Here is a 23,861-nt window from a genome sequence, read left to right as displayed (position 1 = left end):
ATCTTGCATAAACCACGAGGTGTTCGCAGTGTCGGCTAAGGCAGTTTGTACCGCCACAAATTCACGAAGAATGTCCAGATAGCGTGATGCAGTAATCGTTTCGGATCTGAAAAATGGGCCAATGATTCCTTTGGAAGAAATGGCGGCCCAGACCAGTACTTTTTGTGGATGCAGGGACGATGGGACTGCAACATGGGGCTTTTCGGTTCCCCATATGCGCCAGTTCTGTTTATCGACGAAGCCATCCAGGTAAAAATAAGCTTCGTCAGTAAACCAAATGCTGCGCACATGCATATCGCCATCATCAATCCTGTGCACTATATCGTTAGCGAATGTCTCTCGTGCAGCAATGGTAGCGGCGCTGAGGGGTTGCCGCGTTTGAATTTTGTACGGATAGAGGTGTAAACTCTGGCGCATGAGACGATACATGGACGTTGGCGTCATTTGGACTGCAGCTGCGCGAACAGAAACCTAAGGCCGCTGTCGGATCACCTGCTGCACTAGCTGCGCGTTGCCCTCTGTGGTTGCCGTATGCAGTCGCCCTACCTTTCCAGCACGTTCATCCGTCACGTTCCCAGTCCGTTGAAATTTTCAAACAGATCCTTTATTGTATCGCTTTTCGGTCCTTTGGTTACATTAAACCTCCGTTGAAAACTTCGTCTTGTTGCAACAACACTGTGTTATAGGTGGTGGAATTCCAACACCAGAAAAATCCTCTGTTCTAAGGAATAAACCATGTTGTCCACAGCACACTTGCACGTTGTGAACAGCACACGCATACAGCAGAAAGACGACGTACAGAATGGCGCACCCACAGACTGTGTTGTCTTCTATATCTTTCACATCACTTGCAGCGCCATCTGTTGTTGAAAATTGTAACTACTGTAATTTCGAAAGTTTGTCCGCCTGAAAATGTACTGTTGTCCCAAGCGTATTGCAACAAACGGTGTATTTCTATCGCTGCTCGTTTAGTTTTTATTGCCATTTCAAATATACCGGTCATTTTTGAAACACCCTGTATATTAATTTAAGCCATTAACTTTTCTTATTTGTGTATTCGTGCTACTTAAGAGTGACCTTGCTATTGGCTGACTACATCACATGTCCTATTGCTGTCATCCGCTGGCGAGATCACGTGAATTAGCTATGACGCTTACAAGAGCGCATCGCAATCTTGATTTCCATGCTTTGGAAAGTGACATGCGTTGTTTGGTGGAATTCAAATTTATACCTTCGCAATACGAAAATGTGCAGCGTACATGTTACTGCACATCAAAGGCCTTTCAAAACGTGTTTTTCCCCCTGAGTTTCGTTTTCTAAAGTGCCGGGAAATTCTACGTCGGTATATAAAACCACAAACATTCAAAGGATTGATGACTTTTACAGTGCCGAGGAAGAGTATACTGTCACTTAACTCGGAAAAAATTTATTTTCACCCAGGAGAAAGTGTATTTTTAACCGGGAAAAACCTGGGAATTTTTTTTCCTTGTCCACGTATACACTCTGATAATAGGTTTTGGATTGCATGAAATAACTTCTTTTGTCTATCTGCCATCCATTACCATGTCTAAATGCCCTACCCATTTATTTTTCAATATCTGAACCCGTTTTTCAATATCTGTTGGGACATAACAATGTTCACAGATTTTTCCTCCCCGTTAATTTCTTTGCCTCTCTTAATCTGCATGATTACTCTGCTACTCACAATTAAGTGCCTGGTGGAGGGTTTCACCGAAGCATCTTCCAGCTGTTTCTCTACCGTTCCACTCTCGAACAGAGCAAGGGAAAAACGAACACTTAAATCTTTCTGCGCGAGCTATGATTTCTCTTTCTTTATTGTGATGATTATTTCTCCCTATGTAGGCGTGCATCAAAAAAAATTTTCACTCTGAGGAGAAAGTTGCTGATTGAAATTTGACGATAAGTGATTGCCACCCCAATTCGCGTATCAGCTGTGCCTCTCTTTCTCATATTTCGCGATAATACAAAACGAGCTGCCCTTCTTTGAACTTTTTCAGGGTCCTCCGTAAGTCCTGTCTGATGTGGATCCATCACTGCACAGCACTACTTCAGAAGAGGACGGAGAAGCATTGTCTGACTAATCATCTCTTCAGAAGAACTATTGCATTTTCTGAGCGTGCAGTGTTTGGTTTGCTTCTCCCCCAACATTATCTATGTGATCGTTCCAATTAAAGTTTCGTAATTGTAATCGCTAAGTATTTAGCTGCATTCTAAGCCTTTAGATTTGTGTGATTTATCTTGTAACCGAAATTAAGCGAATTCCTCTTAATAGTCGCGTGGATGAATTCACACTTTCGTTATTGAAAGTCAGCTGCCACTTCTCGCACCATACAGATATCTAGTATAAATCATATTGCAGTTGGTTTCGATCATCCGATGACTTCAGAAGAGGGTAAACCACAGCATGATCTGCAGACAACCTAAGAGGACTGCTCAGATTGACGCCTAAATTGTTCATGTAAATCAGGAGTGGCAGAGGGCCTATAACACTTTCTTGGGGAACGCCGGATGTTACTTGTGTTTTACTTGATGACTTTCAGTCAAAATCGCACAGCTCTTCGCTAGTTATCGAGGAATAAAGCGCTCAGTCGACGAAATTGTTGCTGAGTGCAGTGTTTTGTTTAATTTTCATAATAACACATGGTAGTGTAGTTTTCAAACCATCCTTATAAATTCAAAAAGAATACTTTTAACTTCATGTATGAAATGCGCATGATGAGAAATATATGGACGTGATTAAACTACAGAGGACTGCTGTCAGCTTACATCAGTTTTGGGACGTTTATGTGACATTGTGTCTGCGAGGTAATAGTATGTCCACAGAGAAGTCGGCGACATGGTTCGCATCGCACGGGGGCGGTCGACCGTAGCCGCGAGCTGTCGATAGCAGGCGGCTGTCGAGCGAGTAGAGCGCTGTTGGTATCGACACTTCGCGCTCCACTCGTGTCGTTGGCGCTACTGCGCATGCGCAGGACTGCCCTGTGCTCAAGCTCCGAGCACTGTGTGACGTCAAGTGTGTATGTCGCGACTCGTCACATGTGACAGCAGGGGAAAGCACTGGAATAGAACTGCTAATATGCTTACTGGCGTACCTCTCCCTTGTTGTCTTCCGTAAGCTCTGTGCAGTTTGCGGCGGCACACCTAAGCTGGCTACGCCAAGTGGCGCCTAGAGAAAGGCGTTCTGTTCTAGAGAAAGGGATTCTCGGAAGCACGTACTCGATCCTACTCGAGAGGCGTGAATCAAGTAGTGAATTAGTAAATCTAGATTGATCTTGAGGATATAGGTGAACAGGAAGGTACATACTACTATCAAAACACTGTGAATAGTCCAGATTTGACACAATAATTAATAAACTACCAAAGATTTATTTATATTTAAGAAAACAAATATTTTATACTGAAATCGGATGACATTAAGTGTCGCTGGTTAACAGAAACAACAGTTTAACAAAGAAAAAGTTACAAATTGAGTAACTTCTGGTACAGGAATGAATCTTTCACTCTGCAGCGGAATGTGCACTGGTTTTGAAATTTCCTGGTAGATGAAACCTGTTTGCCGGACCGGGACTCGAACCCGGAACCTTGTGTTTGGAGGGCAATAGTCTTATAGCCTGACTTGTCCAGGCACCACGTATGACACGTCTTCACAACTGCACTCCCACCAATACCTCTCTCCTACATTCCGAAATTCACAGGAGCTCTCCTGCATACTTTGCCTGGGACGGGAGTGAAAAAGTCATTCTAGAAACAATCGTTCCTGCTTAATATCCTTTCTCCCCGGAGTACTGGTCCCGCAAGGTAGGGAGGAGAGCTCCGGTGAAGTAGGAGAGGTAATGGCGGAATTAACGCTGTGAGGGCATGACGTGAGTCTGTTGTTCACTCAACATGTATATCATATTCATGTTCGTTGGATTCGCAGACTGACAACCTAATTGTTACCTCTAGCCTAAAATAGACGTTAGGTTACTCTACACGTCACCTGATACCACAACCAGAGGCATGGGAGTGGAGAGTGCGGGTGTCCAGCTTTTTTCGCAAAATTCTTCGTCGCTTTATGAGCTGTGGAACTCCGTTACAGAAGTACACAGTCGCTGTTTAAAAGAATAGAGATTCCTTTACATATCGACAAATAAAAACATTTCGAATAGTAGTCATGTAGCAAAGTACTCCAGATTCGACATCGGCATGTTTTAGAGTGACATATACACGATGGTCAGAAACAACCTGAGAAGCTTGTGAGGGTGTTGCAGGATAGGTTGTGCCGAGAAATAAACTTTAAGAGGAAAATTCAATACGCTGCGCCGTTTCTGAGTTAATTAGCGTTGAAGTTAGCGTCAGATCGTTGCGTGTGCAAATTCAAGCGGCCCGCCAGAGACGGTGTTCTTTCGTCGGTTTCCTAAAACCGAACAGCAGGGCGATACAAAAATTGGACATGGGACGATAGTAAGGATCACAGCCGAGCCAAAGGCTTAGTAGTCTCGTGTGCTGTCATCTTCGCTACGAGAACAATTAACACTAATTGTATCTGGCGCGCCACTTGATGCTTCAACGCTAATTACCTCGGAAACGGTGCACAGCATTGAATTTTTTTCTTAACAGTACTTCTCAGCACAACTTACACTGCAACAAACGTACAAGCTTGTCGGACTGTTTCTGACCACACAGTGTAATTTTTCCTCCTATGCCGGCCGCGGTGGTCTAGCGGTTCTGGCGCTGCAATCCGGAACCGCGGGACTGCTACGGTAGCAGGTTCGAATCCTGCCTCGGGCATGGGTGTGTGTGATGTCCTTAGGTTAGTTAGGTTTAAGTAGTTCTAAGTTCTAGGGGACTTATGACCTAAGATGTTGAGTCCCATAGTGCTCAGAGCCATTTGAACCATTTTTTTTCCTCCTATCTACCTGATTATGTAGCTCTCAATTCGTTCGAGCAATCAATCATTCATGATAGGAAACACAGTCATAGCTCAGTCACTCAAAATGATTCTGAAATTTTACTTGTTAGAATGAAATCAGGCGATGATTCTTCTTCTCTGCAGGCTCGTGCTTTGCGGCAGTCTGCTAATCTGTACAAATAAAATGCCTCGTAATTTTGGGAGCGTTGCATAATCAGTCGCGAAACCTCAGATCAAGCGGATATTTGGCTTTGATGAAGTTTAACCTTCCGAAGAAGTAATGGAGCTCTTGGATTATTAAATGCAGGTTCGTATCCAGTCTTTCGGAAGTTCCCTTCTGATTAACAAGTACGCAATACATCGATGAATATCATTAATTCTCAATTGTCAAATACACACGTTTCGTATAAAGGAGCAATATATATATATATATCTATATCTATATCTATCTATATATATATATATATATATATATATATATATATATATATATATATATATATATATATATATATATATATATATTTCCCTTTTTAATCGTACAGTTCGTATCAGTTATCTTCTGTTATAAATCTCAATAATCAGATTACAGTTCTTCCAAACCAAGCTCAGGCTAATCGGCACGAAGACAATCCCGGAAGCTCCCTTTCTTTTTTTTTTTTTTCTAACAACCACCAGAGAGAGTACTACAAAGAATACTTACGCGCTCATGGCATAGCTATTGTATGAAACTATTTTGCGCATGGATTCTGCGAGTATGAAGATAGAAAATTTGTAAACGTCATTCAAGGGTAGAATTGTATCAGAATAATTCATCGAATATAAAGAGATATTACAACAGGCGTTATGAGTTAGGAAGCATCTGGTGGACACAACTAATGCTCTCTTCCGGAATAGCGCCAACAAGAGAAGCGAGCGATCACAGTGACACTACGTAATAGACGGATCATCATCAGTATCACGTGCTCCTGTTCCCCGAAACACTTCGGAGATATTCCGGATTTTACCCAGACCCATACAGCCTTATTACAAATTGCGCTTCACCTCCAGGATGGCAACTAGCTACGTTGGGATCAAGAGACAATGTATTGGCGGTCTCGAAAGCAGGAGCGGTTGACTACGCATAAGGAATAGAAAACAATCCCGAAAGCAAAATTTTGTCGCATTATCATTTAGTGAAAACCGCAATCGATATCGGCAGACGTTGCGTATACATTCGAATTTGGAATATAACTTGGGCAATAACAATAGGACATAGGGAGGCTATGTAAAGCAGTGTTCAGAGTTTTGCGGTGTATGAGATCTGTTCAAAAAATTCCGCAACTTTGTCCACAATTTTTTTCTACGCTTACCTTTTGCTGATTGTGCACGGTCTCCTTCGAAATACTGTCCTCCATAATTGACACAGAGTGCCTAACGCCTCTTCCACTTCCGAAAGCAGTCTTGGTACGCCTCTTGGTGGATAGCAAGTAGTGCCGTCTACGAATTTTCTTTTATCTCGTCTATTGTAGCAAATATTCGTCCTTACAAAGGGGTTTTCAATTTAAGAAATGAAAAAAAGTCAGCAGGGGCCAGATCTATAGATTAAGGAGGATGAGGCAGCACAGTGATTTCGTTTTTTGTGCAGTAGTCACGCACCGACAGGAATGAATTTGCGGCTGCGTTATCGTGATGCAAGAGTCATGAATTGTCTCGCCACATTTCAGGCCATTTCCTTCTCACATTTTCTCGCAACTTGTCCCAATAGCACCATCGACTAACAGTTTGTCCCTGTAGCACGAATTTATGATGAACTAATCCTTCAAAGTCGAAGAAAACCATCAGTATGGCTTTGACATTTGACCTCTCGTGACGAGCTTTTTTTGGTCATGGAGAACATTTCCCGTCCCATTGTGAAGACTGAACCTTGGTCTCAACATCATAACCATAGACCCACGTCTCATCACCAGCTGTGGTTCTCTTAAGGAACATTTCCTTCTCATTTGCGCAGTCCCAAGGTCTTCACAGGCTGCGAAACGAATGTCTTTCTGGTCTTGAATCAAGAGCCTTGAGACGAATTTGGCGGTAACACGATGCATTCCAAAATCCTGTGTCAGGATTTCATGACATGAGCCAGCTGAATTGCTGCATTCTTCTGCAATCTGTCGGACAATCAGTCTTCGATTGGCACGCACAATTTCATTGACGTTCCTGACAATAGCGTCGTCGGTAGACGTCGAAGGGCGTCCTGAACGAGGGTCATCTTTTTAACTTCCTTATGGCCATTTTGAAATTGTGTGAACCATTCGTAACATAAGAACATTCACCGGTATACTTGGGAAGGCAGGGGAACCAGATCTGTCACTGGCTATATAATAACAGATCAGAAATTCAGGAAGGCTGTGAGGGACACAAGTGTATTCAGGGGATTCTTTGATGACACTGATCATTCTTTAATCTGCAGCGAAATTGATATTGTGAGGCCGAAAGTGCAGGAGGTCAGGTCCATATGTAGGAGGATAAGAGTGGAGAAACTTCAGGATAAGGAAATCAGGCACAAGTACATAACAGCTATCTCAGAAAGGTACCAGTTAGTTGAATGTAGTCAATTACAGTCATTGGAAAAGGAATGGACAAGGTACAGGGACACAGTACTAGAAGTGGCTAAAGAATGTCTTGGAACAGTAGTGTGTAAAGGTAGGATGAAGCAAACAGCTTGGTGGAATGACACAGTCAAGGCAGCCTGTAAAAGGAAAAAGAAGGCGTATCAAAAATGGCTACATACGAGAACTCAGGTAGACGGAGAAAGTTATGTTGAAGAAAGAAACAAAGCCAAACAGATAAATGCAGCATCCAAGAAGAAATCTTGGGAAGACTTTGGAAACAGGTTGGAGACTTCGGGTCAAGCTGCTGGAAAACCATTCTGGAATGTAATTGGCAGTCTTCCAAAGGGAGGTAGTTTAGGCCTCTTAGAGGTTGTCACGACCAGATCTTTAGCTTACGGCAAATAGTGGAAAAGTGTTATGAATGGAACAGGGACTTGTATCTATGCTTTATAGATCTAGAAAAGGCATATGACCGGTTTCCTAGGTGGAAGTTATTGTCTGTTCTACGAGATTATGGAATAGGAGGCAAACTTTTGCAAGCAATTAAAGGTCTTTACATGGATAGTCAGGCAGCAGTTAGAGTTGACGGTAAATTGAGTTCATGGTTCAAGGTAGTTTCAGGGGTAAGACAAGGCTGCAACCTGTCTCCACTGTTGTTCATATTATATATGGATCATATGTTGAAAACAATAGACTGGCTGGGTGAGATTAAGATGTGTGAACACAAAATAAGCAGTCTTGCATATGCGGGTGACTTAGCTGTGATGGCAGATTCGATTGAAAGTTTGCAAAGTAATATTTCAGAGCTAGATCAGAAATGTAAGGACTATGGTATGAAGATTAGCATCTCCAAAACGCAAGTAATGTCAGTGGGAAAGAGATATAAACGGATTGAGTGCCAAATAGGAGGAACAAAGTTAGAACAGGTGGACAGTTTCAAGTACTTAGGATGCATATTCTCACAGGATGGCAACATAGTGAAAGAACTAGAAGGGAGGTGTAGCAAAGCTAATGCAGTGAGTGCTCAGCTACGATCTACTCTCTTCTGCAAGAAGGAAGTCAGTACCAAGACTAAGTTATCTGTGCACCGTTCAATCTTCCGACCAATTTTGTTGTATGGGAGCGAAAGCTGGGTGGATTCAGGTTACCTTATCAACAAGGTTGAGGTTACGGATATGAAAGTAGCTAGGATGATTGCAGGTACTAGTAGATGGAAACAATGGCAGGAGGGTGTCCACAATGAGGAAATCAAAGAAAAACTGGGAGTGAACTCTATAGATCTAGCAGTCAGGGCGAACAGGCTTTGATGGTGGGGTCATGTTACACGCATGGGAGAAGCAAGGTTACCCAAGAGACTCATGGATTCAGCAGTAGAGGGTAGGAGGAGTCGGGGCAGACCAAGGAGAAGGTACCTGGATTCGGTTAAGAATGATTTTGAAGTAATAGGCTTAACATCAGAAGAGGCACCAATGTTAGCACGGAATAGGGGATCATGGAGGAATTTTATAAAGGGGACTATGCTCCAGACTGAACGCTGAAAGGCATAATCAGTCTTAAATGATGATGATGATGATGATTCGTAACACCAAGTATGGCTTAATCACTCATCACCCCAGGATTTCTGCAACATTTGGTACGTGTCTGAAAAGGTTTCAGCCGGCCGGTGTGGCCGAGCGGTTCTAGGCGCTTCAGTCTGGAACCGCGGGACCGCTCCGGTCGCAGGTTCGAATCCTGCCTCGGGCATGGATGTGTGTGATGTCCTTAGGTTAGTTAGGTTTAAGTAGTTCTAAGTTCTAGGGGACTGATGACCACAGATGTTTAGTCCCATAGTGCTCAGAGCCATTGGAACCATTTTTTTTTTTTAAAGGTTTACTTGAGTTTCACGCAAAATTTAAAACAGACGCTTTGCTCCTCTAACTCTGCCATCTTGAAATTCGCAAACTGTGTGACACAACATTCTACTCAATACAGCACTGAACAATAACTAACAGACACACAACTATGAAACTTCCGGCAGTTACACAATAAACAGAGGCGTGTGCAGGGATGCCAACCGCATTTCGCTCCAACACACCATTAGCGCGAAATTACGAATGTTCCGGAATTTTTTGAACAGGCCGATTATACGTCAATAGGAATTAAAAGTAGAAAAAACATACGGTGCGGTGAAGTTCACTCGCTTCTCCTTTGCGTGTGTCAAGTCAGTTGGAGGATTAAAATATCATAAAGTCCGGTTATTTTGTATATTTCCACTCATTTATTACCTGTGGGATAATATACTTTGAGAACTGTCAGTTAGGTACAACACATTCATTGTACAAAGTGCTGTAAGAGTAATCTTTGGAGCCGGCCGAAGTGGCCGCGCGGTTCTGGCGCTGCAGTCTGGAACCGCGAGACCGCTGCGGTCGCAGGTTCGAATCCTGCCTGGGGCATGGATGTGTGTGATGTCCTTAGGTTAGTTAGGTTTAACTAGTTCTAAGTTCTAGGGGACTAATGACCTCAGCAGTTGAGTCCCATAGTGCTCAGAGCCATTTGAACCATTTTTAGTAATCTTTGGAGTACATCTTCGAGACTACTGTAGGCAATTTTAGAACTAATTTTACATACCTATAACAACTTCGCCATAGGTTAGTTCCTTCGCGAAGTTTAGCATTAGCTACCCGACATAAGAAACACGTTTAAACACGCAGAGTTTTGTAAACCAGTTGGAACTTTCCACGCCTCAGCGAGATGTCACCATCTCGGTCTATGGAGAATGAAAATAATTAGCAGAGTAGTGTGTGTAGTCTTCATCGGAAAAAGAATGTATATATTTTATTTACTATTGTGATATCATATGCGCTCATTAAAAGTTACCTTAATGTTTCTGTTACAGCGTTGCTGTACCAAAGGATTCCCTCGATTCACCCGTCTGCCTACTTTTCTCGCCAAATGTAATTCCAGTCACTCGGTAAGTTTTGAGTAGTATGTAATTATTTATTTCTTTTTTTTCTGTGAAAAAGTGTAAAGAAAATCATTTTTATGGTGACTTATTAGATTCACGTATCTTAAGAAACAGAGCGATCGTGTTTTTCAGTGTTAGTATCGTGCCAAACGCTTAAAATAAATAGAAATCTTCGTCAGACGATCTCACTCATCTACGCCGCTGTTACTGCAGACATTCATTTAGTACGGTGCAAAAGATTTCCCGTTACGAAAACAACCAGTGGTCATATTGCAACGTCTTTCGCCCCTAAGCTAAAAATTATATTCATAATAGCAGTTATCTGCAAGTACAAATTGCACAACTACTTCAGATTTCTTCGTGTAACATACTTGTTTTATGAAAGTCTTACAATTCTCTACTCTTTCCTTTGCTTTTCCTCACACAGTCGTGTCATAATACCCTTACAAGCACTTGGCTGCCAGCGGTCTAACGTGTGATGGAGTCGCTGTGATATCATCCCTGTCTCAGCGCTACCAACATTTACAAAAAGAAAGTGCGCACGGTGGAGTCATAGACATGTGCTTTCCGCATCCCGCACTTTCTATGGGCAACCTGAGCGAAACTAGTTAACGCCCATCTCTTACACTAAAGAGCCTAATATTAAAAATTTATATTACGTATTATAGTCTGTAGCTCTTAAAATTCTAATATTATTGTGGTACATAAATAAACAGGATTCTTTTGAAAACTGTGACTATTTTTAAAATTATGTCATGTACTTCAGAAATAAATTAGCTATTTTTCACCTAATTCGAAGACAGTTTGGAATAAATTCAAATAATGTGTTTTTTTTTAAAGTAAACATGTCTCAGTTCCTTTTAAGACTGCAGGCATAACATAAAAGTGGTCAATAATAGTTTTATATAGACAGGTTAATGAAATAATGAAGAATTCTTTTTGTTTGATTATGGCCTTACTATTTGACGATGTTACGGATCTTTTGTACCGACGCGTTCGAATTTCAGTAATAAATATGCTTATAATAGTTGTTTTAAAAATATGGAAACTGCTAGATCGGAGTTGCAATTTTGGAGTGCGTTAAGTCTCATTAAGCGCGCTGTACACTTCGAAGCCTGTTTGTTATCTCAATTTGGACGATTCGGAGTTCCACAGATAACTGCCTTTATCAGAAGCACTTGCTGAAGAATAATGATATCAGTACGTTAAATGTGTAATTGCATTCATTATTTCTCAGTCAAAAATGCTTGTCTGGTTAGATATTATTTTATTTAGTAATTTGGGGGATGTATCTGTAGCATTCGTATTCAAGAGCGCAAGGTTATAGCTGTGTCGCAGATGAAAATAAAATTAAGGCGAATAGAGGACCGAGAACGTTCTTTGTCGGATCGCAAGAGCTATGAAAACACCTATAGGAATGTGGAAATGTGACATTAGCAGTTGATGTCCTGTGTCATGCAAAAGTCTGGAAGTGTCGTTTACTCAAAAATGGATTTTTAGGTGGCTGATAATGACTACAGCAAAATGTCACACGCCCCGCAGTTTGGTAGCAATATCATTTCTGTTAAATCAGATTTACGTTCTGCTTTAGGAGTACTATCGCGTCTACACATTTGTCTAAAAAGAGAAAAGATTCAGTGCTGAGTGGGAATTTATTTGCTTTTCGTAACGTTTGTAGCCTTGCAAACTGCTTAATATTCCATAACACTATTATGAATGGAAAAATACTCCTTTAAACATTACAACACCAACCACAAAGACAATATGATTCAATTGTATTCTGACGTGAGTGAATGCTGAGCCGAAAGCTGCCATTAGGAGGAGAAGGGAAACAAACTGAGTTAAAATCTTTTATGGTCGGCACCACCAATTACTTGAATTCATTAAGTCTCTTGATGTAAGGGGAGAATCAGTCGGTAGCAGATAAAGCGGATAATACTGACGCTGTCAAACAAAAATTAAATATGTGGAAAAAGCAGCTTCAAGTTCATGACTTGCAGCGTGTCCCGGAACTCAAGGCACTCATATGTGGATTAGGCATGACCGACTACGTTTCAGTAGTTAAAACATTACACCATTGGTTGTCAAAGAGATTCCAAGCCTTTACATTTCTGAAGACTGATTTCGATTTATCCGTGGGAATCCTCTCGGTTTCGGCTGCTAATCTAACTCATTACTTCGATCTGGAGCTGACAGAGGTACAGTATAACACTCAGCTCAACGGCCTGTTTTTCCAATCCAAGAATTTACGAGATTCTTGTGAAATGTTACACCAAGACCAATAGCTACGACTGCACAGGGAAACTGCTAAAGTTATTTCAGTGTTTGGTTCAACACTGTGTGCGAACATATTTTTCTGTAATGAGATTTTCACTCTGCAGCGGAGTGTGCGCTGACATGAAACTTCCTGGCAGATTAAAACTGTGTGCCGGCCCGAGACTCGAACTCGGGACCTTCGCCTTTCGCGGGCAAGTGTTCTACCATCTGAAGTTTCGTATCAGCGCACACTCCGCTGCAGAGTGAAAATCTCATTCTGTAAACATTCCCCAGTCTGTGGCTAAGCCATGTCTCCGCAGTATCCTTTCTTTCAGGAGTGCTAGTTCTGCAAGGTTCGCAGAAGAGCTTCTGTGAAGTTTTTAAGCTAGGAGACGAGGTACTGACAGAATTGAAGCTGTGAGGACGAGTCGTGAGTCGTGCTTGGGTAGCTCAGATGGTAGACCACTTGCCTGCGAAAGGCAAAGGTTTCGAGTTCGAGTCTCGGTCCAACACACATTTTAATCTGCCAGGAAGTTTCATATTTTTCTGTTATGAAACTGACAAAGTCCCGGCAACTTTCGGAATTAACTATTTAAGATTGTGTAACTGCATATGTTTCACTCTATCAGTTTCCGGTGCATTACATATTCCAAAATATTAATGTGTGAATTTAAAAACATCACAATTTAATGTTAAATGTCAATATGCCAATGTGTCAAGCGATTTGCTCAATAATCAGTGTGTGTAGCTCTGGTCATCGTGTTAACACTGTCAAGGTGCTTAATTAATTAACTGTTTTTGCAGATAAAAGTTAAACAAATACTAGTGATAAAATCCTGCTCGTAAAAGTGTGCTGCAATATTCAGCTCTTAGGTTATGTCCTACTTTAGAGAGAGAATCGAAAATTTACAAAGGACGGAATCTTCGTGAACAAATTCAAAATTTATGTCATCAACTATGAACATCACCAAAGAAATTCTTCGAATGTACGCAGATGAGCAAAAATACACTCGACTGCCTCATCAGTGAATTAAAGGCGAGTATTTCTCATGTGACCACTAACTTTCAGCAGCCAGTAAGTGCGGACAAATGACTGAATAACGTTAAGGATGGAAAAATGATTGATTTTTCCCTGGGAGGTGTCAGTGGAGGAGGAAGGACGTCCTGTTTGCGTCCCGTTCACACAGTCTTGAGCGTGCATAGTTCGTTTTCTTTTTCGCCGCAGCTAGTACTCGAGTCAGTTGACATTGAGTCACTGTGGCTCACTCTCACAGATATTTGCTTCTGGGCCTCATTTTTAAATGTTGTTGCATGTTATGTAAACTGACTCTTTCCTCGCCATTTCGATAAAAAATCTTTCAAATGATACATGGAACATACACTCCTGGAAATTGAAATAAGAACACTGTGAATTCATTGTCCCAGGAAGGGGAAACTTTATTGACACATTCCTGGGGTCAGATACATCACATGATCACACTGACAGAACCACAGGCACATAGACACAGGCAACAGAGCATGCACAATGTCGGCACTAGTACAGTGTATATCCACCTTTCGCAGCAATGCAGGCTGCTATTCTCCCATGGAGACGATCGTAGAGATGCTGGATGTAGTCCTGTCGAACGGCTTGCCATGCAATTTACACCTGGCGCCTCAGCTGGACCAGCGTTCGTGCTGGACGTGCAGACCGCGTGAGACGACGCTTCATCCAGTCCCAAACATGCTCAATGGCGGACAGATCCGGAGATCTTGCTGGCCAGGGTAGTTGACTTACACCTTCTAGAGCACGTTGGGTGGCACGGGATACATGCGGACGTGCATTGTCCTGTAGGAACAGCAAGTTCCCTTGCCGGTCTAGGAATGGTAGAACGATGGGTTCGATGACGGTTTGGATGTACCGTGCACTATTCAGTGTCCCCTCGACGATCACCAGTGGTGTACGGCCAGTGTAGGAGATCGCTCTCCACACCATGATGCCGGGTGTTGGCCCTGTGTGCCTCGGTCGTATGCAGTCCTGATTGTGGCGCTCACCTGCACGGCGCCAAACACGCATACGACCATCATTGGCACCAAGGCAGAAGCGACTCTCATCGCTGAAGACGACACGTCTCCATTCGTCCCTCCGTTCACGCCTGTCGCGACACCACTGGAGGCGGGCTGCACGATGTTGGGGCGTGAGCGGAAGACGGCCTAACGGTGTGCGGGACCGTAGCCCAGCTTCATGGAGACGGTTGCGAATGGTCCTCGCCGATACCCCAGGAGCAACAGTGTCCCTAATTTGCTGGGAAGTGGCGGTGCGGTCCCCTACGGCACTGCGTAGGATCCTACGGTCTTGGCGTGCATCCATGCGTCGCTGCGGTCCGGTCCCAGGTCGACGGGCACGTGCACCTTCCGCCGACCACTGGCGACAACATCGATGTACTGTGGAGACCTCACGCCCCACGTGTTGAGCAATTCGGCGGTACGTCCACCCGGCCTCCCGCATGCCCACTATACGCCCTCGCTCAAAGTCCGTCAACTGCACATACGGTTCACGTCCACGCTGTCGCGGCATGCTACCAGTGTTAAAGACTGCGATGGAGCTCCGTATGCCACGGCAAACTGGCTGACACTGACGGCGGCGGTGCACAAATGCTGCGCAGCTAGCGCCATTCGACGGCCAACACCGCGGTTCCTGGTGTGTCCGCTGTGCCGTGCGTGTGATCATTGCTTGTACAGCCCTCTCGCAGTGTCCGGAGCAAGTATGGTGGGTCTGACACACCGGTGTCAATGTGTTCTTTTTTCCATTTCCAGGAGTGTAGATCGAAGTAAATAACTATGACACGGTTAAAATGCTGTTACATGTTTTAAATAGCATTTACATCGAAGTGAGCCATACTAGGGCTGCTGGTTACACACATTGTGCTCCTCAGCCAACAATGGAAACATGCAGCGGACAGCCTACTTCACCAGTTGCCGAACTTGCGATGAAGGCAGTGGTCGTCGAACTGCGGCCCGAATCAAGTATTCGTGTGGCCCGCGATTCTCAGCCGTATTTTATAACAATATGCATCTGACAACTAACAGCTGAATCCAAAACGTCAACTAACGCTAAGAGCTGTAGTTTTCCTGCTTAGTAACAAAAAAAAAAATACTTACACAGCGAGTTACGATTTTAAGATGTGCTTAATTTTAATTGATGTTGATGAATTCGTCCATGAGCCAAGTAAAGTTGGCCGCTTACCTCAGGGGTATAGGGGTCAAGTAGCGCGGCCACTGCTGTGTTACAGCGGGAAACTTTTGTTTTGTCTTCCTGTACCGATAACTCACGTGTGCGAGCGTCTCGTAGCGATCAGCTGCTACGGTATGAATTTTGAGACGGAAATAATATGGATTTGTGAATGCACGATACAGAGACGGCCATCATCATATGTGGTACTTACTTGCAGCAAGGAACACTACATTATAGATCTTTTAACACAGTGCAATGAGTAGAGCAAAACTGACATTCAAATCATATGTCATAGCGTCTCATATTGAATAATGCTTTGAAACGTACGCACAGTTTCTTTTATTAACCAATTAACCATCCGTTCACACGGACAACACAAGACTTAGGCAAAGACGTGCTACGACTTGGCGGTCACTGAGGGTGCAAAAATCTGAAAAAGAGAACAGCTGACACGAAGTGGTCTGTATGGTACCGATTTTTAACGATCACTACATGGGGGCCAGCTGCCAACTTATCGCGCCCTTACCACAACTAGTCTGCTGGACGCTTGCAACATACTAATTTGTATAGTTTACCAATTAATAATAAGATTGGTACATACGCGGCCCGCGGTGTCGTCCCTCAACGTTAGTACTGTCTCTCGAGCAAAAAGCTTTGACGACCACTGGATAAAGGTTCTTGATGCAATAATTTACCGACAGCCGTATGTATTGTAGAAATTTATTTTATTTTATGAACTTCTGTGTGCTACCAGTTTCGGCATTATATTGATGTCATGTTCATGCCCCACTCGTCATAGTCGTAAAATCGCTATATATGGAAGGAGCCATATAACTGGATCCGTGAACCAATTTGCTCAGTCTGTGTCGCCTGGCACCAAGAGCTGTCGCAGGACATGGCTCCTTGCATGTATAGCGATTTTACGACTATGACGAGTGGGGCCTGAAGATGGCATCAATATAATGGCGACACTGGGAGCACATAGAAGTTCACAAAATAAAATAAATTTCTACAATACATACGGCTATTGGTAAATTATTCCATCAAGAACCTTTATCCAGTGGTCGTCCCACGCTCTATAATATAAACGAAGACTGGGTAAATGGGTCGTCACACCACAACAACCCATTTGTCTACTATCAGCAACAGTGTCTTCAAGCAACTGTCCATCTTCTTCACTGCGAAGTGAGTGGAGATACCTTAGGTAGTTCTTATAAGTGAAATTAAAGAAAAAAACCATTTTCGTGAGAAATAAGTAGCACTAAACGTGTGATGTGGGAGTGTGTATGGGAGTACACACGTGGGAAGTGATGGGATGATAATTTCTAATGTATGCAGTAAACAATTATATCAAATGGAAATGGCTTTGAGTTATATCGGAGCCAAAGAAAGAAGGCGCTGGCAGCACTACAGTGATGCAGATTGATCGTATCTTCGAGCGCTGTGTATATAAATTTGTTTTTGTGGCTTTAGTGAAATCAGATACGTGCAGCCTCGGTCCCCAGATGTCGTCAGGAACAAACTACCGCGTGTAGCAGAGTGCCGGACACGCCGCATGCTAAGCACGTGTAAGACAGCGGGGTGCCTAGGCGGCTGCCACTGGCCACCTGCAGAGCATACAAGCCGCGCACTTGCGCCTACACACTCTATTCTGCTGTGTGATGCCAACTGCATACCTGTCCCTTATAGTACACTCTTCGGTCCGCTACTGCAGATGGAACACGTGAGGCAATACTGACCTTACGACTTATCTTAGAAGAAAGATTAAGGAAAGGCAAACCTACGATTCTAGCATTTGTAGACTTAGAGAAAGCTTTTGACAATGTTGACTGGAATACTCTCTTTCAAATTCTAAAGGTGGCAGGGGTAAAATACAGGGAGCGAAAGGCTATTTACAATTTGTACAGAAACCAGATGGCAGTTATAAGAGTCGAGGGACATGAAAGGGAAGCAGTGGTTGGGAAGGGAGTAAGACAGGGTTGTAGCCTCTCCCCGATGTTATTTAATCTGTATATTGAGCAAGCAGTAAAGGAAACAAAAGAAAAACTCGGAGTAGGTATTAAAATCCATGGAGAAGAAATAAAAACCTTGAGGTTTGCCGATGACATTGTAATTCTGTCAGAGACAGCAAAGGATTTGGAAGAGCAGTTGAACGGAATGGACAGTGTCTTGCAAGGAGGATATAAGATGAACATCAACAAAAGCAAAACGAGGATAATGGAATGTAGTCGAATTAAGTCGGGTGATGCTGAGGGTATTAGATTAGGAAATGAGACACTTAAAGTAGTAAAGGAGTTTTGCTATTTGGGGAGTAAAATAACAGATGATGGTCCAAGTAGAGAGGATATAAAATGTAGACTGGCAATGGCAAGGAAAGCGTTTCTGAAGAAGAGAAATTTGTTAACATCGAGTATAGATTTAAGTGTCAGGAAGTCGTTTCTGAAAGTATTTGTATGGAGTGTAGCCATGTATGGAAGTGAAACATGGACGGTAAATAGTTTAGACAAGAAGAGAATAGAAGCTTTCGAAATATGGTGCTACAGAAGAATGCTGAAGATTAGATGGGTGGATCACATAACTAATGACGAAGTATTGAATAGGATTGGGGAGAAGAGAAATTTGTGGCACAACTTGACCAGAAGAAGGGATCGGTTGATAGGACATGTTCGGAGGCATCAAGGGATCACCAATTTAGTATTGGAGGGCAGCGTGGAGGGTAAAAATCGTAGGGGGAGACCAAGAGATGAATACACTAAGCAGATTCAGAAGGATGTAGGTTGCAGTAGGTACTGGGAGATGAAGAAGCTTGCACAGGATAGAGTAACATGGAGAGCTGCATCAAACCAGTCTCAGGATTGAAGACCACAACAACAACAACAACAACACTGCAGATGTTTAAGGTGGATACGAACATCACTCGTGCCGTCAAAGATGTTGTCCAGCGGTGTTTACAGAGAGGCTTGATGTAAGCAACACGACATCTCCAACGGCTCGACATCCAATCACACAGAAATCACTTCTTGGATATACAGTGTGTTTGAAAAAAAAAATCCCGAGTTTTAATGTGTTCTAGAATCGGTACAAAGTGACATACACTATTTCTTGTACACTACTGGCCACTAAAATTGCTTCACCACGAAGACGACATGCTAAAAGGGGGAAATTTAACCGACACGAAGAAGATGCTGTGATATGCAAATGGTTAGCTGTTCAGAGCATTCACACAAGGTTGCCGCCGGTGGCGATACCTACAACGTGCTGACATGGGGAAAGTTTCCAACCGATTTCTCATACACAAACAGCAGTTGACCGGCGTTGCCTGGTGAAACGTTGTTGTAATGCCTCGTGTAAGGAGGAGAAATGCGTACCATCACGTTTCCGACTTTGATAAAGGTCGGATTGTAGCCTATCGCGATTGCGGTTTATCGTATCGCGACATTGCTGCTCGCATTGGTCGAGATCCAATGACTTTTAGCAGAATATGGAATCGGTGGGTTCAGGAGGGTACTACGGAACGCCGTGCTGGATCCCAACGGCCTCGTATCACTAGCAGTCGAGATGACAGGCATCTCGTCCGCACGGCTGTAACGGATCGTGCAGCCACGTCTCGATCCCTGAGTCAACAGATGGGAACGTTTGCAAGACAACAACCATCTGCATGAACAGTGCGACGACCTATGCAGCAGCATGCTCGGAGACCGTGGCTGCGGTTACCCTTGACGCTGCATCACAGACAGGCGCGCCTGCGATGGTGTACTCAACGACGAACCTGGGTGCACGAATGGCAAAACGACATTTTTTCGGATGAATCCAGGTTCTGTTTATAGCATCGCAATGGTCGCATACGTGTTTGGCGACATTGCGGTGAACGCACATTGGAAGCGTGTATTCGTCATCGTCATACTGGCGTATCACCCCGCATGATGGTATGGAGTGCCACTGGTTACACGTCTCGGTCACCTCTTGTTCACACTGACGGCATTTTGAACAGTGGACGTTACATTTCAGATGTGTTACGACCCGTGGCTCTACCCCTCATTCGATCCCTGTGAAACCCTACATTTCAGCAGGATAATGCACGACCGCATGTTGCAGGTCCTGTACGGGCCTTTCTGGATACAGAAAATGTTCGACTGCAGCCCTGGCCAGTACAATCTCCAGATCTCTCACCAATTGAAAACGTCTGGTCAACGGTGGCCGAGCAACTGGCTCGTTACAATATGCCAGTCCCTACTCATGATGAACTGTGGTATCGTGTTGAAGCTGCATGGGCAGCTGTACCTGTACATGCCATCCAAGCTCTGTTTGACAGCATGCCCAGGCGTATCAAGGCCATTATTATGGCGAGAGGTGGTTGTTGTGGGTACTGATTTCTCAGGATCTATGCACCCAAATTGCGTGAAAATGTAATCACATTTCAGTTATAGTATAATATATTTGTCCAATGAATACTCGTTTATAATCTGCACTTCTTCTTGGTGCAGCAATTTTAATGGCCAGTAGTGTAGTTTGTGGTATCTGATTCATCAACTCTCCAAGTTTGGCTGCCCTGCTGTTGGCCTGACCTTGAGACTGCACCAGTGCTGTTTTTTTTCCTCTGCCCCCTCAGTTCAGTCCAGGCGTGCGTGCAGTGCTGTGCAGAGCAGCTCAGCAACCATGTGTACTCCGCAACAGGAAGCGAAATGTCTTGTTTAGCTTGTGGAAACTGAGTCAGTTATAACAGTGAAACGTAATTTTAGACGTCATTATGGTTCCGAACCATCTACAGCAAAAACTATTCGTCATTGGCTAAAGTCTTCCAATGCAGCCAGTAGTGTTCTAAGAGCAAAATCACCAGGTAGACCGAGAACTTCAGAAGATGATGTTGAACAGATCCGTGTTTGTGTGTTCGGAGCCCGAAGAAGTCATTGGCCAGACGTAGTCTACAATTAGGAGTGCATAAAGGTGTATAATGATGTGTGTAAAAGACTTCAGTTGCGCAATACCAATTACAACTGTTACATAGGCAGGGCTGGCCCAGTACCTTGGCCACCACGAAGCCCAGACTTAACACACTGGACTTTTTCTTTTGGGGCCACATAAAAAAAGTTGTGTACAGTGAAAAGGTCAGAGACATCAATCATTTACGGGAAAGAACCGTCGCGGTGGTTGGGACGGTTACACCTGAAATGTTGATGAATACGTAGCAAGAAGTGGAATATCGTCTCGATGTGTGGAGGGCAACAAATGGATCCCACGTTGAAGTGTACTAACATTAAACAAAACTTAAAAGAATTTTCTCCCATGATATGTACTCATTGATGTAACTTTTCATTAATTTCCCCATTAAATTTATACTTAAAACTAGGGAGTTCTTTTTCAAACACCCCGTGTTATCACGTACTTCTTTGAAAAAGTGCACCGGTAATTGTTGCTAACCTCACTATATGTTATCATCTCCTCTTATCCTATAGCATGTGCTTCGTATAGCCTTACACAAATGTTTAAGCCATCACATGTTCCGCCTGTATAATAACGTGCGGGCTACGTGGTATGTACAACAAAATCCAATAAATGAAGAAAACATGGCGAAGTGCAAATCGAACTCGTGCACTGAGGGTTCTGTACAAACTTAAGTATAAAAGTAGTTCATCCATCACTGGATTCGACGATTTTTGACTGTTTTCGACATCGATACAAGCAAGATATAAGTCCTGGGAATTCTAAGACCATATCAAAATCAGTACAGTAGTTCCTCAGACTAGCCTGGACATACAGAAATAAGCGAGCAGGGCACTTCAGTTTATATACATACAGAGAGGAGATTTAATAAACCATTGTTCATTTACTTACTAAAACATGGCTACAGCTTACATTTTATGCTTGCATGCAGTAATATTTTTTGTTGTGCTTTTGACGGATAATTAATGTTCTAATAGTAAAAAGATATTTTTAATGTGATATAATTGCAGTTTAACAATGATCGGATTTTTTTCCCCTTACTTGTACTGTGGAGCCTCCGTTCTTGCCAGATTTCATGATTGTAGGTCAGCGAGAAGTACCCTATAAGTTTTGATGAGTGAGTTTATGAGTATCAGAATTTCTGACATAAATGGCCATATCTATTGATTGCATTGACTTAAGGAGCTTCAATTTTTTTCACGCTGGGTTGGGGGCCATAGACTTTAGTATGTGACAAATTTCAGCTTGTTATGTCAACACTTTCCTGAGAAAAAGGGTTCTCAACAGTCGTACAAAGAGGCAGCCGGACAGCAGAGGGATCCAATAAGGGTTCCATTTTTACGGATTGAACTAAGAAACTCTGATATTATAAATAGTTAACTTCTACATTGATGTAGAATTTGACAAATATGTTTTGATTGTGGTGAGCATGTTTGATAGCCTGCCACAATAGAGTCCTTCATACGGCCTCATTTGAAAACTATGGTTCAAAAAATCCCAGTCGATAGTTGCACGGACATAGTCACTGATAATCATTCTTGTTGTACACTAGGATATGTATAATGATTTGCTAAGCTTCGCTGAAAATTGTATAGGGGTCAAAGCCGTCACTAATTTGAGCCATTATCTTAGCAGTAACAAAACAGATAACTTAGCGCTGTTGTAAGAAATGGATACTTCTTTTGCCTAAGATTATACAGCAGCTTGTTTCCTGTTAAAGTATACCTTGACTCCTTCTACCTCCCTGAAGAGTTACCTTCTATGGAACATCCCAAATTAATGAATTACTCAGTTTGTTTCATTAGGCTTCGACCACGATTCACGCGTTCCCGGATACATTACGCGTTGAGCAATACATCCATGCCTACGCCTAAGTCCAGAAGCCACAGACAGGTTTGTGGAGGAGGCTACGTCGTGTCGCAACTATGTTACGAAGGAACTTACCGCCGTTGTTATAATACAGGTCCCACCTTTTGGAGCAACGGGATTTAGATCCTGGCCATTTTATTTTGAAATCACTTACGGCAGATTACACAGGGTATATACGGCCCGGGACATCCGGGAATTCCGGGAAAAACCCGGGAATTTTTTCATCCGGGACAAATTCGGGAAAAACCTGGGAATTTTTTAGAATTCCGGGATTTTTCGTTGTTTTAGATTTCAGTTAAAGTTTTGTAGGTGTGACGTGTAAGATCTGATACGCTGACAAAGAACTTTAGTCCACTACTGCTGAATAATATTGCAGCAATGAAACACAAATCAGAGAATAACACCAAAATAAAAGTTAAGTTGCATAGAAAATGGGTAATTTACACAATGCACAGACCAGCTTGCCGACACCGTTAAGTGTCAAAGCCCTTAGGTCGAAGATTATGCAGTACGTCCGTAACAACTAACGTGCATTCGATGTGTGTGACGTCACAATTGTTTACATTTCTAACAGATCACCAGAAAATATTACGAATAGTGGCTTGAGATGCGTTACTTTCAAAGGAAATTTCCACGCAAGATGATTTATGTTACGTGTGAGAATGTGCAGTGAATTTCTTAAATCACAGGGCGTTATAACTCTCATTCAAAACGTAACACTTTGAGAATCAGCCATTTGAAAAATGTCGGGCCGAGAAGATAAGTCATTTATGCCACTATTTAAAATTTTACCGGCATATTTGTATTTGATATGACTTAACGTGTAACACACGCTAAAAAAAGACCGAGCTTCAAGTTAGTTTTCATATTTAATGTTGTTTTTACATAGATAAAAAGTTATGCAATCGATGGTAAAAAGTGTAATTGACCTTCAAAAAAATGTGCATAATGTGTTACTGAGCAATGTCACAAGTCTCTTCGTGCCAGAACACTTCGACTTTTCTACGCAACTAATAATCATTTTGGCACGATTTTAATTGCCGAATTAGAGCCTGTTAGTAGGCCTACGAACTTCCTATCATTGTAGGGCTAATAACAGTGGATGCCAAATAGACGATGCAATTCTCGTTCGTACATACA

At 42.9% G+C, this 23,861-nt stretch overlaps 1 protein-coding gene across 1 annotated transcript in view; it reads left to right on the top strand.

The window, feature by feature from the left end:
* LOC126176068 (uncharacterized) overlaps positions 1–23,861 on the top strand; it is a 951,488-nt gene that overhangs the window by 729,803 nt on the left and 197,824 nt on the right. The window contains exon 6 of the mRNA XM_049923202.1: positions 10,373–10,447. Coding sequence (XP_049779159.1) covers positions 10,373–10,447 — 75 coding nt within the window. The remainder of the gene's footprint in view (positions 1–10,372; positions 10,448–23,861) is intronic.

Source organism: Schistocerca cancellata, chromosome 3 (genome assembly GCF_023864275.1).
Source record: "Schistocerca cancellata isolate TAMUIC-IGC-003103 chromosome 3, iqSchCanc2.1, whole genome shotgun sequence".
Taxonomy (NCBI): domain Eukaryota; kingdom Metazoa; phylum Arthropoda; class Insecta; order Orthoptera; family Acrididae; genus Schistocerca; species Schistocerca cancellata.
The sequence above is the reverse complement of the archived record's forward strand: the minus strand, read 5'-3'. Positions and strand labels throughout refer to the sequence as shown.